The sequence below is a fragment of the Erithacus rubecula genome (genome assembly GCF_903797595.1).
Source record: "Erithacus rubecula genome assembly, chromosome: 3".
In the NCBI taxonomy this organism is placed as follows: Eukaryota; Metazoa; Chordata; class Aves; order Passeriformes; family Muscicapidae; genus Erithacus; species Erithacus rubecula.
In genome coordinates this window covers 121,944,995-121,964,900 of record NC_136689.1, presented here as the reverse complement: position 1 = coordinate 121,964,900, position 19,906 = coordinate 121,944,995, and the positions used below count along the sequence as shown (strand labels likewise).

Here is a 19,906-nt window from a genome sequence, read left to right as displayed (position 1 = left end):
CTCAGGGATCCCTTTACTACAGCAGCATGAAAATGCTTCAGAGGAGGGGGTAGGTCAGTAACAGTTTATGATCTTCTGAGAACAAGCAAATGAAGTAAATGCCTGAGTACAGTTGAAATGGTAAAGCCTCCACCATGAAACAAGTTTAACAAAATATTAACATAAGGCTTATGCTTTGGTTTTATAAGAAGCTCCTAGGTTTTTATCTCCTCTATTTCAAAAGCCTGGTAGGAAGCATTTTGCTGAAGTGAAAGCCAAACTATGCTGCCAAAAAGCCACTCTAAGTTGCACATTTTTCAACAGTGGTTGATTAAACATGTTTTCAGGTACAAGAAAGATGGAGTAGTTACAAGGGGATGTTGTGACAGGAGAAGGGAGAATGGTTTTGAACTGAAAGACAGTAGGCTTAGATTAGCTAATAGGAAAAAATTCCTTACTGTGAGGGTGGTGAAGCACTGGAACAGGTTGTCCAAAAAAGCTGTGAATGCCCCATCTCTGGAAGTATTCAAGGCCAGGCAGGATGGGGCTCTGAGCAACTTGATCTAGTGGAAGGTGTCCCTGCCCATGGCAGGGGTGTTGGAACTGGATGATCTTTAAGGTCTCTTTTAAACCAAGCCCTTCTGTGATTCAACATTCTTGGTTCTCTCTTTACAAGAATCTTGACCTCACTGAAGCAAAGCTTCAAGCTCTTGGCTTAGAACTTTCCAACCTCCTTTTCTCTTCTTCAACATGCTGATTCCTAATTACATATGATGCTTTTCATCTATACATGTTTTGACCCGTTTTGACAACAAAATAAATAAACAAAGGTTAGAAATAACTATTTATTATGAAAGCAATGTAAAAACATGTCTGCTACCTGAACTATCAAAATATACAACAAAAACTTAATTCTCTAGAAAACAAGGAAAATTACACTGTAGTGGATGAAACTGTTTGTGTAATATACATTTTTAATATAAATATTAGTAACCTTCAAAACCTTGTTGAATATCATTCAGTGCATGTGTAAGTCGTTGTATTTTATTTTCCATTGCTTTTTTATTGTTTGCCATTTCTTGCAGAAGCTCCCGCATTTCTTCTTCAACAGAGTAGACCTGAAAGAGCACACAGAGATGAAGTAGAATTCTAGCTTTTCTTAGTACACCTAAACCCATATAATCTTGGCAATTTTTAACACTGATAAGCAATTCAAGAATTATATGCTTATATTTGAATATGCAATGCATTACTCTTGATACTAGATGCAGTGCAGAATTTTTTCTTAAAAATAAATGTATTAATCTGCTAGGAGGTAGCAAGTACTGTATCAATCCAGAAAACTTATTATGGAAAAAAAACATAAGTTGTCATGTTAAGGAAGAATGCAGTAGATGACAGAAACAGTAACAGTTAAATGGATTATCTGGCATAGTCATTATTACTCTTGCCTGTACAGATAAGGAAATGTTAGCTATTGATTCATAATAGTTGCACAGCATGGAGCTTTACTTTGCTTGAATATAAAACACTACAATGGCACAAGTCTAGAGATTGTCTTGCTGTGCAAAGATTGAGTACTTCAGTACTAAACCAGGACTGTTTCCATCCAGAGTCAGCCTGATAGATTCAAACAGGAGACTTCCAAGCACCATTCTTGTAGCAGCTGTAGAATAAAAATGCAAATACAATAAATGTATGAATTGAGTATTAAAATTACTTTTTCATTCGCTGCTTCAATTTGTTTTTCCTTTTCATTTTCCAGGTGCAAGAGTTCTTCCTGATGTGCTGCCAACACTGACTCAAGTTGTTTTCTGAAAGCATTATCCATTTTATGAAGCTTTTCCACAGCAATCCTAAAAAAAGATTGGAAAAAAAAAATCACAGTCCTGCAAACAATTGAAGTATTTTGCTTTGTCCAACTCTGCCTTTGATAAGTTTTTAATAACTTAAGCATGAAAACACATATATTGGCAGAAGTGTTCTGTTTTCTCTAGCTTTATGCACTGTGTTTAGGACTTGCTACTGTCAACATAGCTGAGAACTCCACCTGTTTTCAAACATATCCTTAATATGCTTTTGGTTTCCAAGAAGTGAATGAACTGTGTGATTATGTGAATGGCCTGTGAGCTGTGTCTCACAGAAATAGAAAAGTGTCTCCTTCACTGCAAAGAAGCATTTCATTAACTCCAAGGAAATTCTGCTTTTAGGGGATAATTCTTAAATATGTAGGAACAACAAACAAGGCAAATTTATACAATTAATTTACAACAAAATTCTGAAACCAACCAGAATTATTTAGAACAAAAATTTCAGTTTCACTATTGATCTTCTAACAATACCTAACTCAAATACTATTGACTATTTGAGGTGGTTTGTTTTGTTTGGCTTTTTTGTTATTTGTTGTGGTTCTGTTTTTTCTTTTCATGTAGTCTTATTAACTAGCTGGTATTTTCTCAAGAATAGTTGGGAGGATGCAAGAAAAACATGAGAAGGGGGCCAAAGAATACAGTAAAAATGACAGTAAGAATCTAAACTTATCACAGGCATCAGTCTAGCAAACTTCTCCATCATTTCAGACGCATATGAAATAATTTTCTGGGTTGTTTCTGTATAATTTAATATTTAACTATTAATTGATCAAAGAAATTGACAGTACAAGAAGAATAATACAATAAATAAAAAATCTTGCTATTTGTATGGGAAAAGAATGACAGGTAATTTAGAAACAGTCACAGACTCAGTGATTAACAGACACCAAGTTGGGCAGGAGTATTGATGTGCTGCAGGGCAGGAAGGCTCTACAGAAGGGATTGGGGCAGGTTGGATTGATGGGACAAGGCCAGTTGTATGACATTGTTTTCAAGAAAATGGAAATTGAAAAGTTCAGATGCCAAATGCTGTGATTGAATGCAAGTTCCATGAAGTAAGTCACTGCTACAGCAAGAATTCCTTCTAGGCCCAATTTGTAACTGGGTTCACCAAGTAGTTGAAAAGGTATTACATTCTTTCACCACATAATTGAGCATTTCTGCAGTTATTAATAGTGCAACTCTACAGTAACTGACTAGTCACAAAAGAAAATATTAAAGTGTTCACCTTTGAGTTTGAAGACTTTTATTCCTCTCTTCAATCAGCTTCTTCTCTTTGAAATCAAAGTTCTCCTTCATTTGTTTAACTTGCATCTCCAGCTGGCTTAATAGCTCTCCTTTACCTTGCCACCTCTTTTTCAATGCACTGAAAATAAAATGCACATACTTACAATGAATGTAAACATCACTTCTTAGGAAGGCAGAGAAGTTTTTCATGCTTCCATTTTCCCTCATTTCTGTGGGTTTTAATAGCAAGTAGGTACTCTGTGACTATAGAATAACTTACTGCAGTGTTGCATACAATGATCCCAAAGAATTACTGTGATTTGTATATATCACCTGTGTGCATTCTTAATGTCATCAAGTTCTACTTCTTTTTCTTCTAGCAGTTGCTTTAATTCCTCTTTTCTTTCATTTTGCCTTTCTAATTTTTCCATTAGCTTTTCACATTCAGCAGCTTTTTCATCCAACTGTACTTGAAGCAATTTCTGAGCTTCCCGATTTTCTTCAAGATTCTTTTTCATTTGTTTATCCTTTTCTTGTAAGCCCTTTAAAAGATAACTATTTTAGAATACATAAACTCCCTTAACTTTATTGTTACTCCTTAAGAGTATGTGCTTAGTCTACAATGGAAAAAAGCAGAGAACATGAAAGTTTACTCTTCTAAATGTATGAAGAAGACTTAGTGAAGTGATAGTCAGTTACTGAATCTTAATCTGAAAGAAGACTGAATTTAAAAAAAATAATCAAAACAAATCTGAAGTTGAAAGCAAGGAAAAAAAAAAGTTATTTTGAACTCTTATTCTACTTAAGAGTTGAATAAGCAACTCATATACAAGTCACTGAGCTCACAATCTGTAATGAGTAATGCATCTAACTGACTGACATAACATGCTATAAAATTTTAATTAATAAGCTAAAGTTTTAAGTCTCTAAATGTGACAAATGGAATTATTGGGACAAAACATATTACCTCTGGTGCCAAAATACTATTTTATGAGAACAAAATTAAAAAAATATTTATGTTGTAAAATAAATGTAAAGCAAATTTTTAAAAATTATTTTTCCTTTTCTTGTAAACACTCAGGAAGAATTGTAAACACAGGAAGAATTGTGCTATCCTAGTTTCACCTCTCAAAATCATTATCAAGAATAAACTGAAGCAAGGCAAAGAGAAGAAAGTCTGCACATAAATATGGTTCAATGAGATTCAAAGTAGCATTATTATGCATCAATTTATTAAAAAGCCCTCTTCTGCTCTCAGTGAAATGAATTGCCACTGACACCTTGATTGTGATTTGTGAGTTGGAAAACTGTGAGTGTAGGCCCAACTTTTATCATATGCTTTGTGACACATTTATCAGATTTATATATATCAGACAGAATTATCAGATATGGCACTTACTTCTTTTAGTCTCCTAATTGTTTCTGTCTGATCATCCATTATTTTGTTTTTAATTTTTATGGTGTCACTGTCATGTTCCTTTTGCTTTTTTAACGTGTCAATCTCATTTGTTAAAACTTCAATTTTTGCCTCCAGTTTCCCCCGATCTTGCGCAAGATGAGCTCCTGGACAAAACAGGATATTCACATTACAGCAACTCATTTTATAGATGATTTTAAGATGTGGAATGTTGGGAGATTGGGCTGGGGGAGGTGAAGGTAAGAACATTACAAACCAAAGTATTGACTATTTTGCCCAGTGGAAGCACTGTAGGGATTGAATCTGTAGGTAGGTAACACTTAAGAGAAAATGCAGAACTGAAGACATGTGTTTTATCCTTTTTGAAAACTTCTCTGAAAAATAGTTGACAGCAATTCTTACAGATCCCAAAAGACCACAAGGTGGTGCTGAGTCACAGGGATAGAGAAAAATGAAAAATACCCAAACTTTTTTTCTTCTCCCAGGATTTAACACTCTTTTAAGATACATCCTGAGATTTCCATATTAGACTTTCCTGCTAGACAAGAAACATTACATAACATTATTTACAGATCCTTGTTTTTGCAGTTTTACATTTAAAAGTTCTTTACAACTTTATGGTACTTTCAAATTTTGAGGAAACAGATAAACGGTATTCAGAGCTGACTCCCACAACTGCTGTTACAGATCCTGTATCAGCCCATGTGCCACAGAACTATTTTTGCACATCATCTTTAAAACTGGATAAGATCAGGAAGGCATCCAAGGCCTGTGATTAAAATTATATTGGAGTGTTTATTTGAAACGTAAGATAATGAACACCACCATTTTTTCTGCAAAAGAAAAAAAACCACTATTTTACCCTGTTCTGCCAACTCCTGCCCCCATATTTTCCTTTCCATTTTTAAGCCATCAATCACTGATTCCTGGGCTGTCAGCTGGGAAATAAGTTTTCCATTTTCCTTTTTTAGAAGTTCAACTTGAACAGTCTTTTGTTTGTTCTCCTCAACCACAGTTTCAAGTTCTCCAGTTCGACACTGTATGAACAAACATTGGGAAAAGACAGTAAGATCATTTAAAGCAATATTCAAAATTTCAAACCAATACTAAGGGGCTAGGAAAGTAAACCTTATACACCAAATTAGGTTAACTGAGAAATACTCTGCTTGCATTGAGGGTTCTATCTGCATCTCATTCCAGTTGTGAAACACTAATGTTTGCTTTGAAAAGATATACTTCAGGCCCAGAAAAATGTAAAGCTGACTTCTAAATACCCACTCTATCATCATTAAAAAAATCCGTTTAGAATTATAAATGCACAAGTCAAGAAAAGCAAAAGATATTAAAAACTAAATCAGAAGACAGAAGCTGGGATGTACTTTCACTTCCAGTGATACATATGCATCTTACATTATCCAAGCCACTTTTTGCTTTATACATTACAGCTATTTAATATAGGTATTTTTCAATTTTTTTCTTAAAAGCATCACTGACTGTCAGAATCCTATTCTGTACATCAACAAAATGTTTGGGCACCCTAACAGCAACACGTAGTGGGGAGATTAGAAACATCAATGCAGAGGTTGTACTGCACTCAAGTTTTAGCACAAAGCTGGACTGCATCACACAACCATTCAAAAGTTATGTCCTTAAGATTTAAAAAAATTATTTACAAGTAATAGAATAGTACTAGAATATGTTACCACAAAGCAACTGTGCCCCTAGTATTGAAGATTAAAATCTGACAAGTAGCAGATAATAAATAATACTTCTAATATTATACAACTGGGAGATACTAAGCTGGTAATAACTACACTGCATTATGTGTTCAATTACATTTCTACTTTGTATACAGTGACCAATGCAGAAGCATGTTCCATTTCTTTGAATTTCCAAGGGGTCAGGGCTATTAATGTAATTTTGGTTGACCAACTGGTATATACAAACTGCTACTGCTCACAGGGCAAGGAGTGCACTTTCCAAAAACATGAATGAGTTAACATTTTTCTATATGGGCAGTGATGTTTGTGAGAAACAGAAGTGCAAGATGCAAGAATAAAGGCTGGTGTGCACTATGGGGTTTTAGTGCAACAGGCAACCTGTGTATTTTAGTTAATCAAGTTTGTATGGAATCATTGACTTTTATTGGTGAAACATCACAAAAAATAATGTATGTAGTTGAAATGTTTTGAAACAAATACCTTTAGGTTTGCTGTAGCTTCTTCATTTGATTTTGTTAATTCTGCAATTTTTGCTTTCTGTTCTTCCACTAAGTTTGTCAGGTCTTGGATCAGACTTGCCATGTCTTTTTCCCTTAGTTCCAACTCAAAGAGAGCTTGTTTGTATTCAACTAGATCAGCAGAAGCTTTGTCAAAAGCCTGTTTTACCTAAAATGTTATACAAGACTTGAAAAATGCTAACATTTGGAAAAAACTGCATATATAAACACAACTGACATTTGAATTTCAAGTGAAGACACCAACTGTATATGAAATTAATGAGTATCTGAAACCAGTTTTCTCCTGGTTTGTTAATGAAACTTCAACTTGAAAAACTGGTTCTACTCAGCTACATATTTGTAAAAAAACCCCAAACACAACAAAACTTAACAAAAAATACCCAAACAAACAAAAAGAAGCCCCAGACAGAGAAAAAAAAAAAATCAGGTGGATGGGAAGCAGAGCAGAAAAACCATACTTGGGAACTAAATACAATGCCTTGATTTAATCTCATTGTTAAAATTGACATTAAAGTCTCAAAAGAAGGACAAAGTTAATTCAAGCCTTTTTTTCTTGCAACAGAAAGATTTGAAGGGTAAAACCCTTGTCTTTTCTTTCCCCTCTTCTCCCATATACTTAAAACTTATTTAAAACAAAGCCAAGTTTAAGGCGAAGTATTTAATATTTTATTTAACATATAAAAGGTGTAACTATGAGCCACAGAAATAAATTCTCTAAGGAATTTAGCAAATAAGTTTTGAATTTGAGCTTCAAAATGCATATCCAAAATTCAATTTTGAAAATTTACACAATAAAGAACTGTATTACTAAATAGATTTGTATATAAATTTAACTATAACCTTATCAAAATACAAAAAAAAAAAAAAAAGTCAGACAGAAGGGGTTTTTAAAATTTCTTGGCATTTGCTGTCATTGTTCTAATCACTGATATTTCAAACCTTTCTACCAGTATTTTTGCATGAATCCTTGGAGCAAAGATCATAGGGACAAAAAACCAAGCCAACAAAACACCAAAAAAACACACCCAGAATATCAACCCAAATCCAACACATTTAAGAGAACTACAACCCCACCTAGTGTAAGATGAAATGTTCTCTTAATCTCACCTCTTTAAACCTTTTTGCTTCAATAGTTAAAGCTAAACGAAATTCATCTTCTAACTCTCTATACTTCTGGTTTGATATGTTAATTTTATCCTGCAATTCCCTAACATGCTGTTCATGCCTCTGCTCCTCTTTAGCCATTTCTTTTGACAAAGCATCTTGAAATTCAGGTCCATGTAGAGCAACTCGGCTTCCAAGTTCTTTCCTGAAATTATCATGCACACACTTGAGACATGAACTGCACAATCTCACAATACTATTTTAATTCATTTCCTTGGTCTTACTGAACAAGGATAATTATTTGCATAATAAATGGGATAAATTCCTTCATCTCACAGACAACCTTCAGTCTTCTCCCACAATGGGCCTGACATGAGGAAAATTCTGTTGACTACTGTTGAAAACACTCAAAGGAATATCCTAAATTTTTAATTCAAACATTTGTAGAAATTATTCAATTGTGCTTTTGCTGTGATTTAGCACTTGTTTGCTTTGCTGTTAACAAACATCTGGAAGTGACACTGGAATCAGAGAAAAGCCCTGTACAGCCAGACGCCCTTTTTGCAGTCAGTCATTCCTTTCACCCTCACACAAATACTGCTGCTATTCACTCAGACCCAAAACCTGAAAAGCAGCAACAGGGATCTAGAAGGCCAATGTTGAAGCAAATGTGCCCTGTACTTCAAAACTACTCTGTTAGTCTATTTTAAAGGAAAAAAACATATAAAACAAAATATCCACTGTCCTTCATGCTATATTTTTTGGAGCTTTACAAGGTAATTATTAAAAGTTCTCAAAATAAAGCTGTAAGATTCTTCCCATCTAAACCTGCTTCTCGGTATCTGAATACATTTTCTCCTGTAAAATTTAACAAATGTAACCACCTTATTTTATTAATAACCTTCCTTATATATGAATATACTTCACAGTACCTGTTATAGTTTGCACATATATTTGAATATGTGTACATAGCAGAACACCACAGAACTTACCCTCAAGTATTCTCCAGAAAAGGGAAATTTTCAAAGAGGAAAACAGCTAGGAAAGTAACTCACCACCCTCTACCCAACAAGCAAGATACTGCAGAGACTGACTGATTTAATAACATCTTGTGTTATTGCAGTGTATGCAGCTCTTCAGAGACAGTAATTCAAATACAATTTTATTTTTATCTGATTATTCCTGGATTACAGATAAAGTATTTAAAATGAAGAATTTGGTCATATTATAAGACAAGAATTTTTCACATGAAAAGCTGGAAGTTGCCTACATGAACTTATGAGACAGGAATCTACAACATATTCTTAAATGAGCAAGAAAATGTGTGAGAAGGCATCTACATTTTTACAAAGACAATCTCTCCCACTAATCAAAAAACCCCAAATAAAAAACAAACCCAATCTAAAACACATCCATACTTGAGGACACATTTAAAAAACCATGTTGTCATCTCTATTAACTTGTGAAAGAAAGTGATGACCCCATACCTTTGCTCTTGCTCTCTTAGTACAAGTAGCTCATGTAGATGTTTTACCTTCTCCTTCTGTTGCCGGACGGATATTCGAAGTAACTGTACTTCTCTTGCATTTGCTGATGCTTTAAGCTCTGCTTCTTGCACCTGTTTCATCTGTGTCATAAAGACAAGAGCAAGATTTTCTTACAGCTTTAAACTAGTCTTCGTGATTTATACTAGAACACAAAGGAACAGGTACTCTATGTTTTTTGTTTGGGGTTTTTTGCTTGATTTTGGTTTTGGTTTTTCTTAATATATTGTAACACTTGAAGAAATTTAAGACAAGATGTTTAAAATAAAGTCTTAACTTCCTACAACTCAAAAAGCAACCTTAATGAAAAAACAAGGGCGTTTACTTACTTTGTAAAGAACTTCAAGGTGTCCTGCAGAAATGGAAGTGCATTGGCAGAATGATTTCCTCAATTAGAAACTCTTTTATTGTAAGACTTGTTTTAGTTTTGAATGAAACATTTTTAGATGTATTCAACATTAACTTCATTTTTAACATTCCACTTTTGTAAAAATCTACATCTTTCTGATTTGAAAAGTTTAGAGTTGCTGAACAGAGATGCTTTCTAATGATTTTACAAAAAATGTAGAATCAGTATAAACACCAGTGGCATACTCCACTTTTTCCATTCAATGCAAGCTTTCATGAGTAATTCCATTTTATAGACTTAAGCCTTTTAAATACAAAACTCAGCTCTGATCTAACATGAAGAAAAAATATGAAAAAAGTTATAAAAAGCACTTTGATCACTCATTAAATGGTAATTCAAAATCAGAACACTTCAGAAGGCTAAGTTGTTATGTTCTACATGTTAAGCCTTTTCATGAATAGTTTAATGAGTAACTTTTAGTTAGACATACTGCACTGTATTCCTCTGTTTTGTGAAAGAAGACAAGCAGTTCTCTCCTAAATTAAAGCACTTAAAAATGTCAAGCAGGAACACATTTTAACAAAAATGTTAAGGAAGAACAAGGCAACAGGGTTCACATTTAGATGCATAGTAAACTTACTCATCTTGAATCCCTTCAAGAAGTCATCTTGTAATGCTGATTGAAGGCCTTAAACAGTGGTGGCTATGTGGAGTAACCATATTTTACCACTGAAAGTAAATGCCAGGATGTACAATGAGAAAGCTCTATGAAATGCTTTAGAATTTCTTAATCTTGGAATTGATAAAATAGGCCCAAGATATATTAAATCTGACTATTCAAAAAGAGGATTTAGTTTTGAGAGCACCATGATAATTCTTTGAAACATAATTAAGGAGTATTTGCTACCAGATTTTAAACACAGGAACAAAAACCTTCGCTTAATAAAAACAATGTCACTACCACCAAAGGAGATTACTTACTTCTACAAACTCATTGAAGGGAAGATAAAAGCCTTATATATTAATAAGGTATTTCCATTCTTATGGGACAGAAAAAAACCCACACACACATGCAAATCCCACTCTCCTGTTCTCAAAATCACTAAATTTAGTACTTTTCAAACTGACAGGCAGATACCTGATCTAAACTGAAGGTCACTTCTAGATTCCATAATAGCTCCAGGATATCTACAGCTAAAGAAGAAGTGTGCTGTGGGGGCCACTCAAGTGCCCAAAAAGGAGCCTAAAGTACAGGGTGTCTTGGATGGTACTTTGTAGTTTGTCTGTCAGCACACTCCCTGATTCTCATTCCTTTCAGGGAACCTGAACAACACCACTTCCTAGAGCACCACACTATCAGTTCAAAGACTTTTCAGGATGGATGTGTTAAGATTCATTTCCTCTATGTTCAGAGACACGGGAACAAACTAACACAATAATATAAATGGACAGAAGGAATAGATATTGGAAGACACTAAAAAATTCAGCAACTAATTTTTCAGAAAGAAATAGTGGCAGTATCTGGTCCAGCAACTTTATCTTATATATTTGTATATTCAACAAAGAGCCTCTCACTACAAAAGCATCATTATACTCTTCAGCTCTAAAAACAAAACCAAAAGATCCCAAACAAACACAAAACATTACACAAACTATATCTTAAACATTCTCAGCAATTAGTGTTTTGTTCTGGTTGCAATTAAAGCATCTAATTCTTTAGATCAGCAAAACAAACAGAACCACCAGATTTTCATCCCAGTAATAAGATGTCTATTGATCTTAGAACTTTTAAAACTTGTCTTTGTCACTCAGTATTTTCAGAAAATATCAACTCTCAGTGTTAAGTACATAGGACTTGTTCTCCTTTATCTTATTTATAAAATACAGTCATTGACAATTAAAATGGATACCTGTTATCAACTATTACTATGCAGAAAAATGGCCCCAGGTTTTATTGTGGAAAACTCAGACTCAATGCTGGTAAAAATCCAGTATTTCTTTCAGGAACTATGGTAGCCACCCTGTTGCCATTGCATTACTTACTCATGAAAAATATTTACCTCTGCTGCTCGTTGCTGCAATCTCTGTGTCTCTATCTTGGATAGTGTTTCTTCTAAAGCTTGTATGGCCTTCTTATATTCTGCTTCATTATTTTTTGCCTGTTGTAGCTCATTAGTAAGCCTTTCAGTTTCCTCTTTCAGCTGTTGGATATCTGCTTGCAGTCTTGCTTTGGCAGCTCTCTCTTCCAATATCAATTCCTTTAACCTTAGAATAAATGCAATAAAGTTGTATTACAAACATTTTACTTATCAGTTTGATACCATTGAGAAAAAGGCATTAGTACTTGTCGTATATATAGAAAACTGTTTAAAGAGACATAAACTATTACTTAAATCATGTGCAGCATTACTATATGGAGATTCATTTTAAAAAACCTAAGATGGAGACCTTACGGATACATCTTTAGGAAATGACATTCCAGTATTACTTTGCTTTACATGAACATAATAAGCCTCTTATAGAAGATGGTATAAATGTAGATGGGTATAATATAAAGGTAAGAAGTGACACTTAAAAAGGGGAAAAGGGGAAATATTCAGAGTCAGTCATGGATGGTAACTCAGGAAGCACATGACTTGGTTCTTCCTAAAAGAAAGAAAATATGCTTTGATAAATACACTGCAGTTAAGATAAAGACAAATGGAGCAGACATCTCCACAAATATTGAGATCTTTAAAAAAAAAAAAAAAAAGTGAGGACATCTTTAAAAAAAGAAGGCTGATGCTCAGAACACACAAGCATGGTGACAACTATCTCTCTGAAGATGTGCTAGGCCTGCCCTGCACTGCCTGTGGGCCAACTCTGGTTGGCCAGAAACATTTTTGTTCTCATGTGCTGCGCAGAAAAAGGCAAACAATGCTCCAGGTGTATAAGGAAAGAGAGACTGGGACACAAAAGGCAGAAGTATGATATGAAACAACTACTAGAGCTTGAACTGAAGGTACAGTTATGATATAGATAATTTGGAAAATAATGGCTAGAACTGGAGGAAAGTGGCATACTGATATTGTTCTATGACAAGAATAGGACAAAAGCTGCAGAAGGGAATTTCACTAGGTAATACTAAGACAAATTCTAGCTCTACTTTTTGATATTCTCAAATGTATTGTTTAAAGCTGTCCTTGTTTCTTAAACCTATGAAATTAATTATTAGAAACTAAAAGAAAATCAAAACAAAACAAACTCTTAGACTGCAGCACTGTTTCCCTACCTGTCTGTACTGTATACAGCCATACTATGAATAGTCATTTCTTCTTTTGCATGCTTCTGTAGCTCACTGACATGCTCTAATAATTTCTTCTCTGCTTGCTCTGCTTTCCACCTCCTTTCTCTCTCCTGATCCAGTTCTTGAATCAGTGCCTTAGCAAGAATGTGATAAGCATCAACTTACTAGGAAACATTCAAGCATAGTCAAAAATAACAAACAATATTTATAACTGTAGAACAAGACTTTTATCTTTCTGGAATTCATGGATGACAGAAGAAAGTGCAAGTGACCAGGCCAAAAACTCCCATAAAAGTGAAATAAAATATATCCTCTCCCAGCTGACACTACAAGAACTCCACTACTTGTGATAATATCTACATGCAGTTATTTTTGTCATCTCCAATTTTAGTTTGAACAGGCTTCAGATGAAGATATACTCATATTTAACTTGAAATCATGCAAAACCTACTCGGTATGTTGATTCCTCTATGGGATTTGAATTACATTCTTCTACTTTTTCCATATTGCTCTGCCTTCCAGTTAGTATTTCAGCTTTTCTTCCCACTACTTTAAAATGAGGGTCTTTGTCACTGGAGCATGAACACGTCGAGGAACTCTTCTTCTCTTCCCTATATGCAGAGTTTAAACATTAACAGCAGATTCAGACACTTCTAAATGAAAAAAAATTACAGTTCTGTGCAGCAGCTGCACACTAGACTGTTCAAAACCATTTAGAAAATAATTTGCAATCAAACCACAGAAACAGCTAAATTCAAATATTCGGCTCTGTAAAGATACTTACAAGTAGGAGATGCTACCCAAAACCATCTCATGGATCCCACAGACATGAAATAATTTTGGAAGAGTAAAGTAGCTGTAGAACTGCAGTGGCTGACTGAACAAATACATTCCAATTTGTAGTGTCTTCTCATCACATCTGATATTTACCATATAAATCAAACAAATCACTATGGCATCCTCAGCTTCATCAAAGACATATATTCTTGACCCTTGTTCTGACAACACGAATCTTTCATTTTTTAATTTCTCAGTTCCATCTATGGATAATTCTTTTGTCACCACAATTCAAAAAAATGGAAATATAAGCTGTTAAGATTTTGAAAGTGTTTTGGAATCTTCAGTTCAATTTCCTTCTCACCTGAAGAATGCAATGGCTCATATGGAGAAACAACTGAACTCATTAGCTACTCATTTTCAGAGCACTATTAACTGACCTGATTTACTCAACCTGCCACTCTCAGTGAAATGTTTCAAGTTAAAATTATGCTCATGCTGACAATATTCAGTTTAATTCATTTTGGCTTTACATTGTAAACATTGGGATACCTGTAAGTTATTTTCTTCTTTAGATGATTTGCACGACCTTTTGTAGATAAGGCCGTTTTACGATAAGTGGGGCTCTTGCTTCCTTTCAGGACCTTTCTATTGTTCTCTTTTCCACTCTCATTTTCACTCTCAGAAGTTGGATCTGTGTCTCTCTTAGCTTTGAGAGCACTTGGAGTAGCTTTCTGTCTTGAACTATCAGATACCTAAGAAGAGATCAAAGTTTTAGATGCAAATTTTACAGTTTCTGATTGGCTAATTTCTAACACTTATTCAGATGCTATTTTTAAAAAAGTTCACACAAAATAATTTTGAGAAAAAATAAACAATTGTTTCTAGTTCTTTACTTTTACTTCCCTCCTTGCTGAAATATTTTGTTGTTTTAAAGCTAAAGTAAACTCAGGATGCTTGACAACATATAGTTTCCTTCTGAAATATGTGAAGTTTGGTAAAATCCTTTGGCAATTGGTGGAAAGTATAAAACAAACACAGCACTTAAAACCAAAAAAAGTCTTTCAAACACCACTACCAAACAAACCTGACAAACCTATGCTTCCTATGTTAACAATACAAACTATATTACATGACAAGCATATCAGACCAAGTTGACCTATTGGTGAAATTAATTTTCACCAGCTGTATAATCAGGCACTTTGGTGCATTTCATGTTTCACTCTGGTTCCATTAGTATATTGGTATTTCCGGATAAAAAAACCCCAAACATAAAAAGAATTTTCTAATATAACAGCATCAGATAGCTCTGCTAGTCCCATACACTATGGTTTTTATTCTGTATGGAATGAGTCATGATACAAAGTGCAATCTTCAGTTTTAAAGACTTGTTTTGATTTTATTCCCAGCTTCTCAAAATTATTAAGAACACATTAGCACAATCAGCCCATATATACCAGTAGAAATTCTCTATTCTGGTTCAGCAAACTTTTTATCATCAGAAAGGCTGATTTTGTTTATTATCTTAAAAACAAAACTTGCTGTGCAATCGCAGAAAAAAATCACCTTTTCCAGTATCTGTAAAATCTGATCTTCTATCTTTTTAATCCTCATCTCACTGAGTATTTTATCAAGCTGGATATTCTCGGGTTCAGAAGATGAGACAAGCTCTGTGGAGGAGCTGGTGGCACCTTGCACTGTTATCCTTGTGCGCTGCCGAAACTGAGCCAGTGCCTGGTCGATGTGTGGTGTCACCAGCGGTAAGGGAACAGGGTTCTGTCACAAGAGAAGACAGCATTAATATGTTGCATGCAATATAAAAATAGAATGTGTCAATTTTAAAACCAGTACACATAAACTATGGCACCTGATCTCTGGAAGAAGGGCATCCAGATGAAACCAAAGAGCCCAAAATGTCTTCTAAACACTGCAAATCTATACACTTTTCTTCTGCCAGATCCACTAATTCACCAGAAATATTTCTTCCATCTAGAACTGTTAGCTGGGGCAGTGACTGAAGAACCGTTTCTCTATAACCTTTAGAAAAAGACCACATTTAAATTGAAATCAACCTTCCAAGATAGTATCTTGTATATTTTAGGTATCTCATCATCTTAAATGATTCACTGCATTTTTAATGTTAGAAAAAAAGTAGCGAGTTATCTACAATTGTCTCACCCAAGGCTTTCAACAGACAACATTAAAAATTAAATCAACTGGGAAACTGCCTGCCTAGTCCTGATCTACACAGGAGTTTCCCAGCCACCATCAGCACACTGCAATTGCACGGACAACCTTTTGACATGAGCATACTGCCCCCAAACAGTTGTACCAAGTGGAAGGGCAGATGAATGTAATGGAAAAGCAAGTTTTGAAAGGGCTTAGACAATTTCACCTTTGTTAGTGAATAAAATAAGGCATTATGAAACTGTAAAGCATTGAAGTTAGCATTTTTAACTTATCAGAATTCAGGCTGCTGAACACTTCAGTTTTGAAAGTGCCACAAAAGACACAGATATGAAGAGGTATGTGAATACTTGCAGAAGAAAAGTAGTGGCATTTTCTAAGTTAATCGGATACCTTTAGTAGTCCTGTTACTCTTTCTGTAGTTCCTGAATGCATTTGTAAAATATGTGTGCATTAAAAAATATTACTTAAAACCTTATTTGCTTTCCTCAATAACCTCTGATGTTTATTTTGAACTGTGTATACACGACACCTGTATCAATTGTATGGTCACGATATGGTTGTAATTCCTACTGACCTACTCTTTGTAATGAAATTATCTTCAAACTCTCACAAAAGCATCAATCCTCCAGTTCCACCTTCCTGTAAGATATTTTCCTCTCTTTCACAATAAATAAAAAAAACCTACACCAACCTAGAATGCTACAACTTGTTTGAACTTAAGAGTGTAACATCCTAATGGCCTGAAAAACCTACCCCCAAACCAGAAGCTCAAATGCTACTGAAAGTGATGAATCTACATTCATTCTCCAACTTGTCTCCATGCTGCCCAGTGAAACACCTGCCACCTATTTGGATGAAAATGCTAATTCCTGCAGAGGATCCTAGAGTCTGTCATTGCTGACCAAAGCAGTGGGAAACGAAGGAAAAGTTAGCTGTTACTGATCTCTCTCTCTTGCAGCCTCTATCAGAGACTGCAGACTACCTACTCCTGTGCCTGTCCTCTGTCTACACAGTTCAACATCTCTATGTACATTCTGTGAGTTCTTCACCTCTCCAGTTTGTAATATTAATACTCCTGTCCTTCCATTAGACCATGGGGCTCAGAGCTCCATCCAACCTGTCCTTGAACACTTCCAGGGATGGGGTGTCCACAACCACTTCGGGCAACCTGTTCCAGTGCCTCGCCACCCTTCACAGTCAAGAATTTTTTCATAATATCTAATCTAAACCTATTTCAGTTTGCAGCCATTCCTCCTTGTTCTGTCACTACATGCCCTTGGAAACAGTCTTTCTCCTTCCTTCTTGTAGACTCCTCTTGGGTACTGCAAAGACACAATTAAGTCATTCTGAAGCCTTCTCTTCTCCAGGATGAACAATCCTTGTTCTTTCCTTCTAAGAGAGGTGCTCCATCCCTCTAGTCATGTTGGTGGCACTCCTCTGGAACCACAAGTGAAAATGTTGAGCATACAAGTTACAATTTTAAGAATATGCCGTGGGGAAAAAAATGATTTTTAAAAATGGAAAATGAATTAATTTTGACAGAATTCAGATTTCTGCAGGCTGGCCACTTTACGAATGAGTTTGCAAGCATCAGAAAACAGCTCACAGCTTAAAGGAAATTACTGAGCTAATGAGCACAAATTAGTTATGTAAGATGAGATCCATACCTGCTGTGTGACAAACTGGATTGGCTTTTCCGTTTCTCTCCAGCGTGAGGTTTGTCAAACAGTGCAGCCCCTTGGTGCACTGAACTAAGTGATTAATATCCCTTACACAGTTGCTATGAAGGTAAATGTGGCTAATCTTATGTCTGGTTCCATGAAGGGATTGAAATCCTGGAAATTTTAGAAAAAAAAAAACAAACAACCACAAAATAATGTTTTCTGCTACAGCCCTAGACTATAGCACTTATAACAAATGGCATAATGTTGAAAAATACTCAGTAAATAATATAAGTAGAAATGAGAGAACACTTGCTCCATATCCTTGTCTACATGCTAATTACCTATGCTACTCTACCACAAAGTACAACACTTAAGCTAGTTATGTGAGCTAATTTTAAAGAAACAGATTAATCTCTGACTGTCAAAAAGCATGTAAAAACAAACCTTTTCCTTGAAGTTCATTTTATAACACAAGATCATTAACAAAATTGTTACCAATGGTATTTTAATTTTATATTAAAAACTCTCTTGATTTTGTAGTATGAAATTGTAAGAACTGACCCAGAAGAGAACTTCCATATCATATGTAAAGCTGCATTTTTGTTCTATAAAAATGAAAGATACGAGTATTTTAGAAGTAAGTCTGAAATATTTACTGTACTGCTTTCTGAAAAAGCTTGACTGCACCAAACACAGAAGAATAAATTCCAGTTCAGAACAATCTTTGGTGTGAAAAACTTTAAAGCTGAGAAGAGCAGCAATGTCACTTTTATTGGAATTATTCATTGAATTGGCACTTGAAGCGCTGGAAACTTTTCAAAATACACTTGGTCAAGTTTTTCAAAATTAAAGTGAGACAAATGCTTTGCATTGCACAGCATATGGCAACATCACTTACCAGAGAGATCATGTATGCGATTATATGACAAGTTCAGCATAGTTAAATTAAAGAGTTTTTCCAGTCCTAAACAAAATGAGGAAAAAAATAGAAACAGTAGGATTTTCAGAAGAATGCTCTGCTTTTATCAAATTCAAAGCTTGCAAAGTGAACCTTTAAAGATCATAACTACGAATTATGACATTAAACTATAATCATAAAAATAAGGTTTGCCTTCAAAATTAAGGCATTTTGCTATAAGGCTTACAAAGACTATATATGTATGCATCTTAAAATTTACTTTATAAAATGGTCAGCATACTAACTCATACTAACTTAGTATAACTTTAATTATATGCGAACATTCCAGAAGTGAACTTAAGATGACTGTTAGAGAACCTCTGTAACTTGTTAAATGGACAGAAATAAACATTGCAGACCCTCCACTTTGGTTAGCAGGTTACAGGACAAACTCAGGCTGCGCAGCTTAGCCAGGGAACCGAGCCCCTCGATGCGACGGATCTGGTTTGATGACAGATCCAAGTGCTGCAGATTCCGGAGGTGGTCCAGCCCTTGGATCTTGGAGATGAGGTTACAGTGGGCGTTGAGCGTGTGCAGGTCCGGGCTCAGGGACACATCCCGCAGGCTGCGGAGAGAGGCGCCCACCGTCAGCCGGGCAGCTCGGCCCCAGCCGCCGCCTCCCCTCCCTCTCCCCGGCCCGTCCGCACTCACCTCTTAACGCCCTTATCCATGAGGCTGAGCTCGCCGGGGATCCCCGCCATCCCGCCGGGGCCCCGCGCTGACCGCATCGCGTTTCAAACCTCCCTCGTCTCCCACGGCAGCGCTCCCCGCCTTAGGCCGGGACACAAACTCCTCAGACACAAACGCCTCAGGGCCCCGCCTCACCGGCACTCGCCCCACGGCCCCGCCTTACTGACACTCGCCCCACCGGCCTCACCGGCCCCGCCTCACGGCCCCGCCTCACGCCCCGCCGCCGCGCTCCGCTCCGGCCGCGGGCAGGCGGCGCTGGCGGAGCCCGGGCAGCGCGGGGCAGCGGGGACGGGCCCTGTGCCTCCGCTGGCCTCCCCCCGCTCCCTGCCGCCTTCTGCCGGCTCCTTGCCGTTTTCCTGCCGCTTTTCTGCCATCGGCCAGGAAGTGGCCGGATTTACAGACCTGAGTGCTTTGAATTCTTCCCGGGGGGACGTGGGCGGGGCATTGGTGATTTTTTAGAGCTCACCCGGTGTTCAGAGTTTCAGAGAATCACAGAATATCCTGAGGTGGAAGAACTCCCTTGGGAGCCCGTTCCTGTGCCCAACCACCAAGGGACAACCTCACTGAGGCTTTCTGGCAGTTTTGTCCGAAATAAAAAAAACTTTACTAAT

The 19,906-nt window shown here is 36.2% G+C and overlaps 1 protein-coding gene across 1 annotated transcript; it reads right to left on the bottom strand.

Annotated features, from left to right (window-relative positions):
* Positions 1–810: 810 nt before the first annotated feature.
* On the bottom strand, positions 811–19,685 carry LRRCC1 (leucine rich repeat and coiled-coil centrosomal protein 1). The gene is made up of 20 exons (XM_079300382.1): positions 19,572–19,685; positions 19,257–19,453; positions 18,965–19,170; positions 18,546–18,611; positions 17,651–17,818; positions 15,661–15,830; positions 15,360–15,569; positions 14,346–14,548; positions 13,468–13,627; positions 13,002–13,150; positions 11,791–11,995; positions 9,325–9,464; positions 7,841–8,042; positions 6,696–6,881; positions 5,357–5,531; positions 4,477–4,640; positions 3,411–3,619; positions 3,079–3,216; positions 1,700–1,835; positions 811–1,097 (listed from the first exon to the last, which is right to left on the bottom strand). The coding sequence occupies exons 2-20, from the start codon at positions 19,331–19,333 to the stop codon at positions 966–968; spliced, it is 3,096 nt and encodes a 1,031-aa protein (XP_079156508.1). The 5' UTR covers positions 19,334–19,453; positions 19,572–19,685; the 3' UTR covers positions 811–965.
* Between the last annotated feature and the right edge of the window lie 221 nt (positions 19,686–19,906).

Excerpts from the sequence above, each read along its gene's own strand:
- LRRCC1 (XM_079300382.1), bottom strand. The coding sequence starts at position 19,333 with ATGCGGTCAGCGCGGGGCCCCGGCGGGATGGCGGGGATCCCCGGCGAG. Across the intron at positions 19,171-19,256 it reads ATGGATAAGGGCGTTAAGAG|CCTGCGGGATGTGTCCCTGA; the intron begins GTGAGTGCGGAC and ends CTCTCTCCGCAG. Across the intron at positions 18,612-18,964 it reads CCTGCTAACCAAAGTGGAGG|GACTGGAAAAACTCTTTAAT; the intron begins GTCTGCAATGTT and ends CATTTTGTTTAG.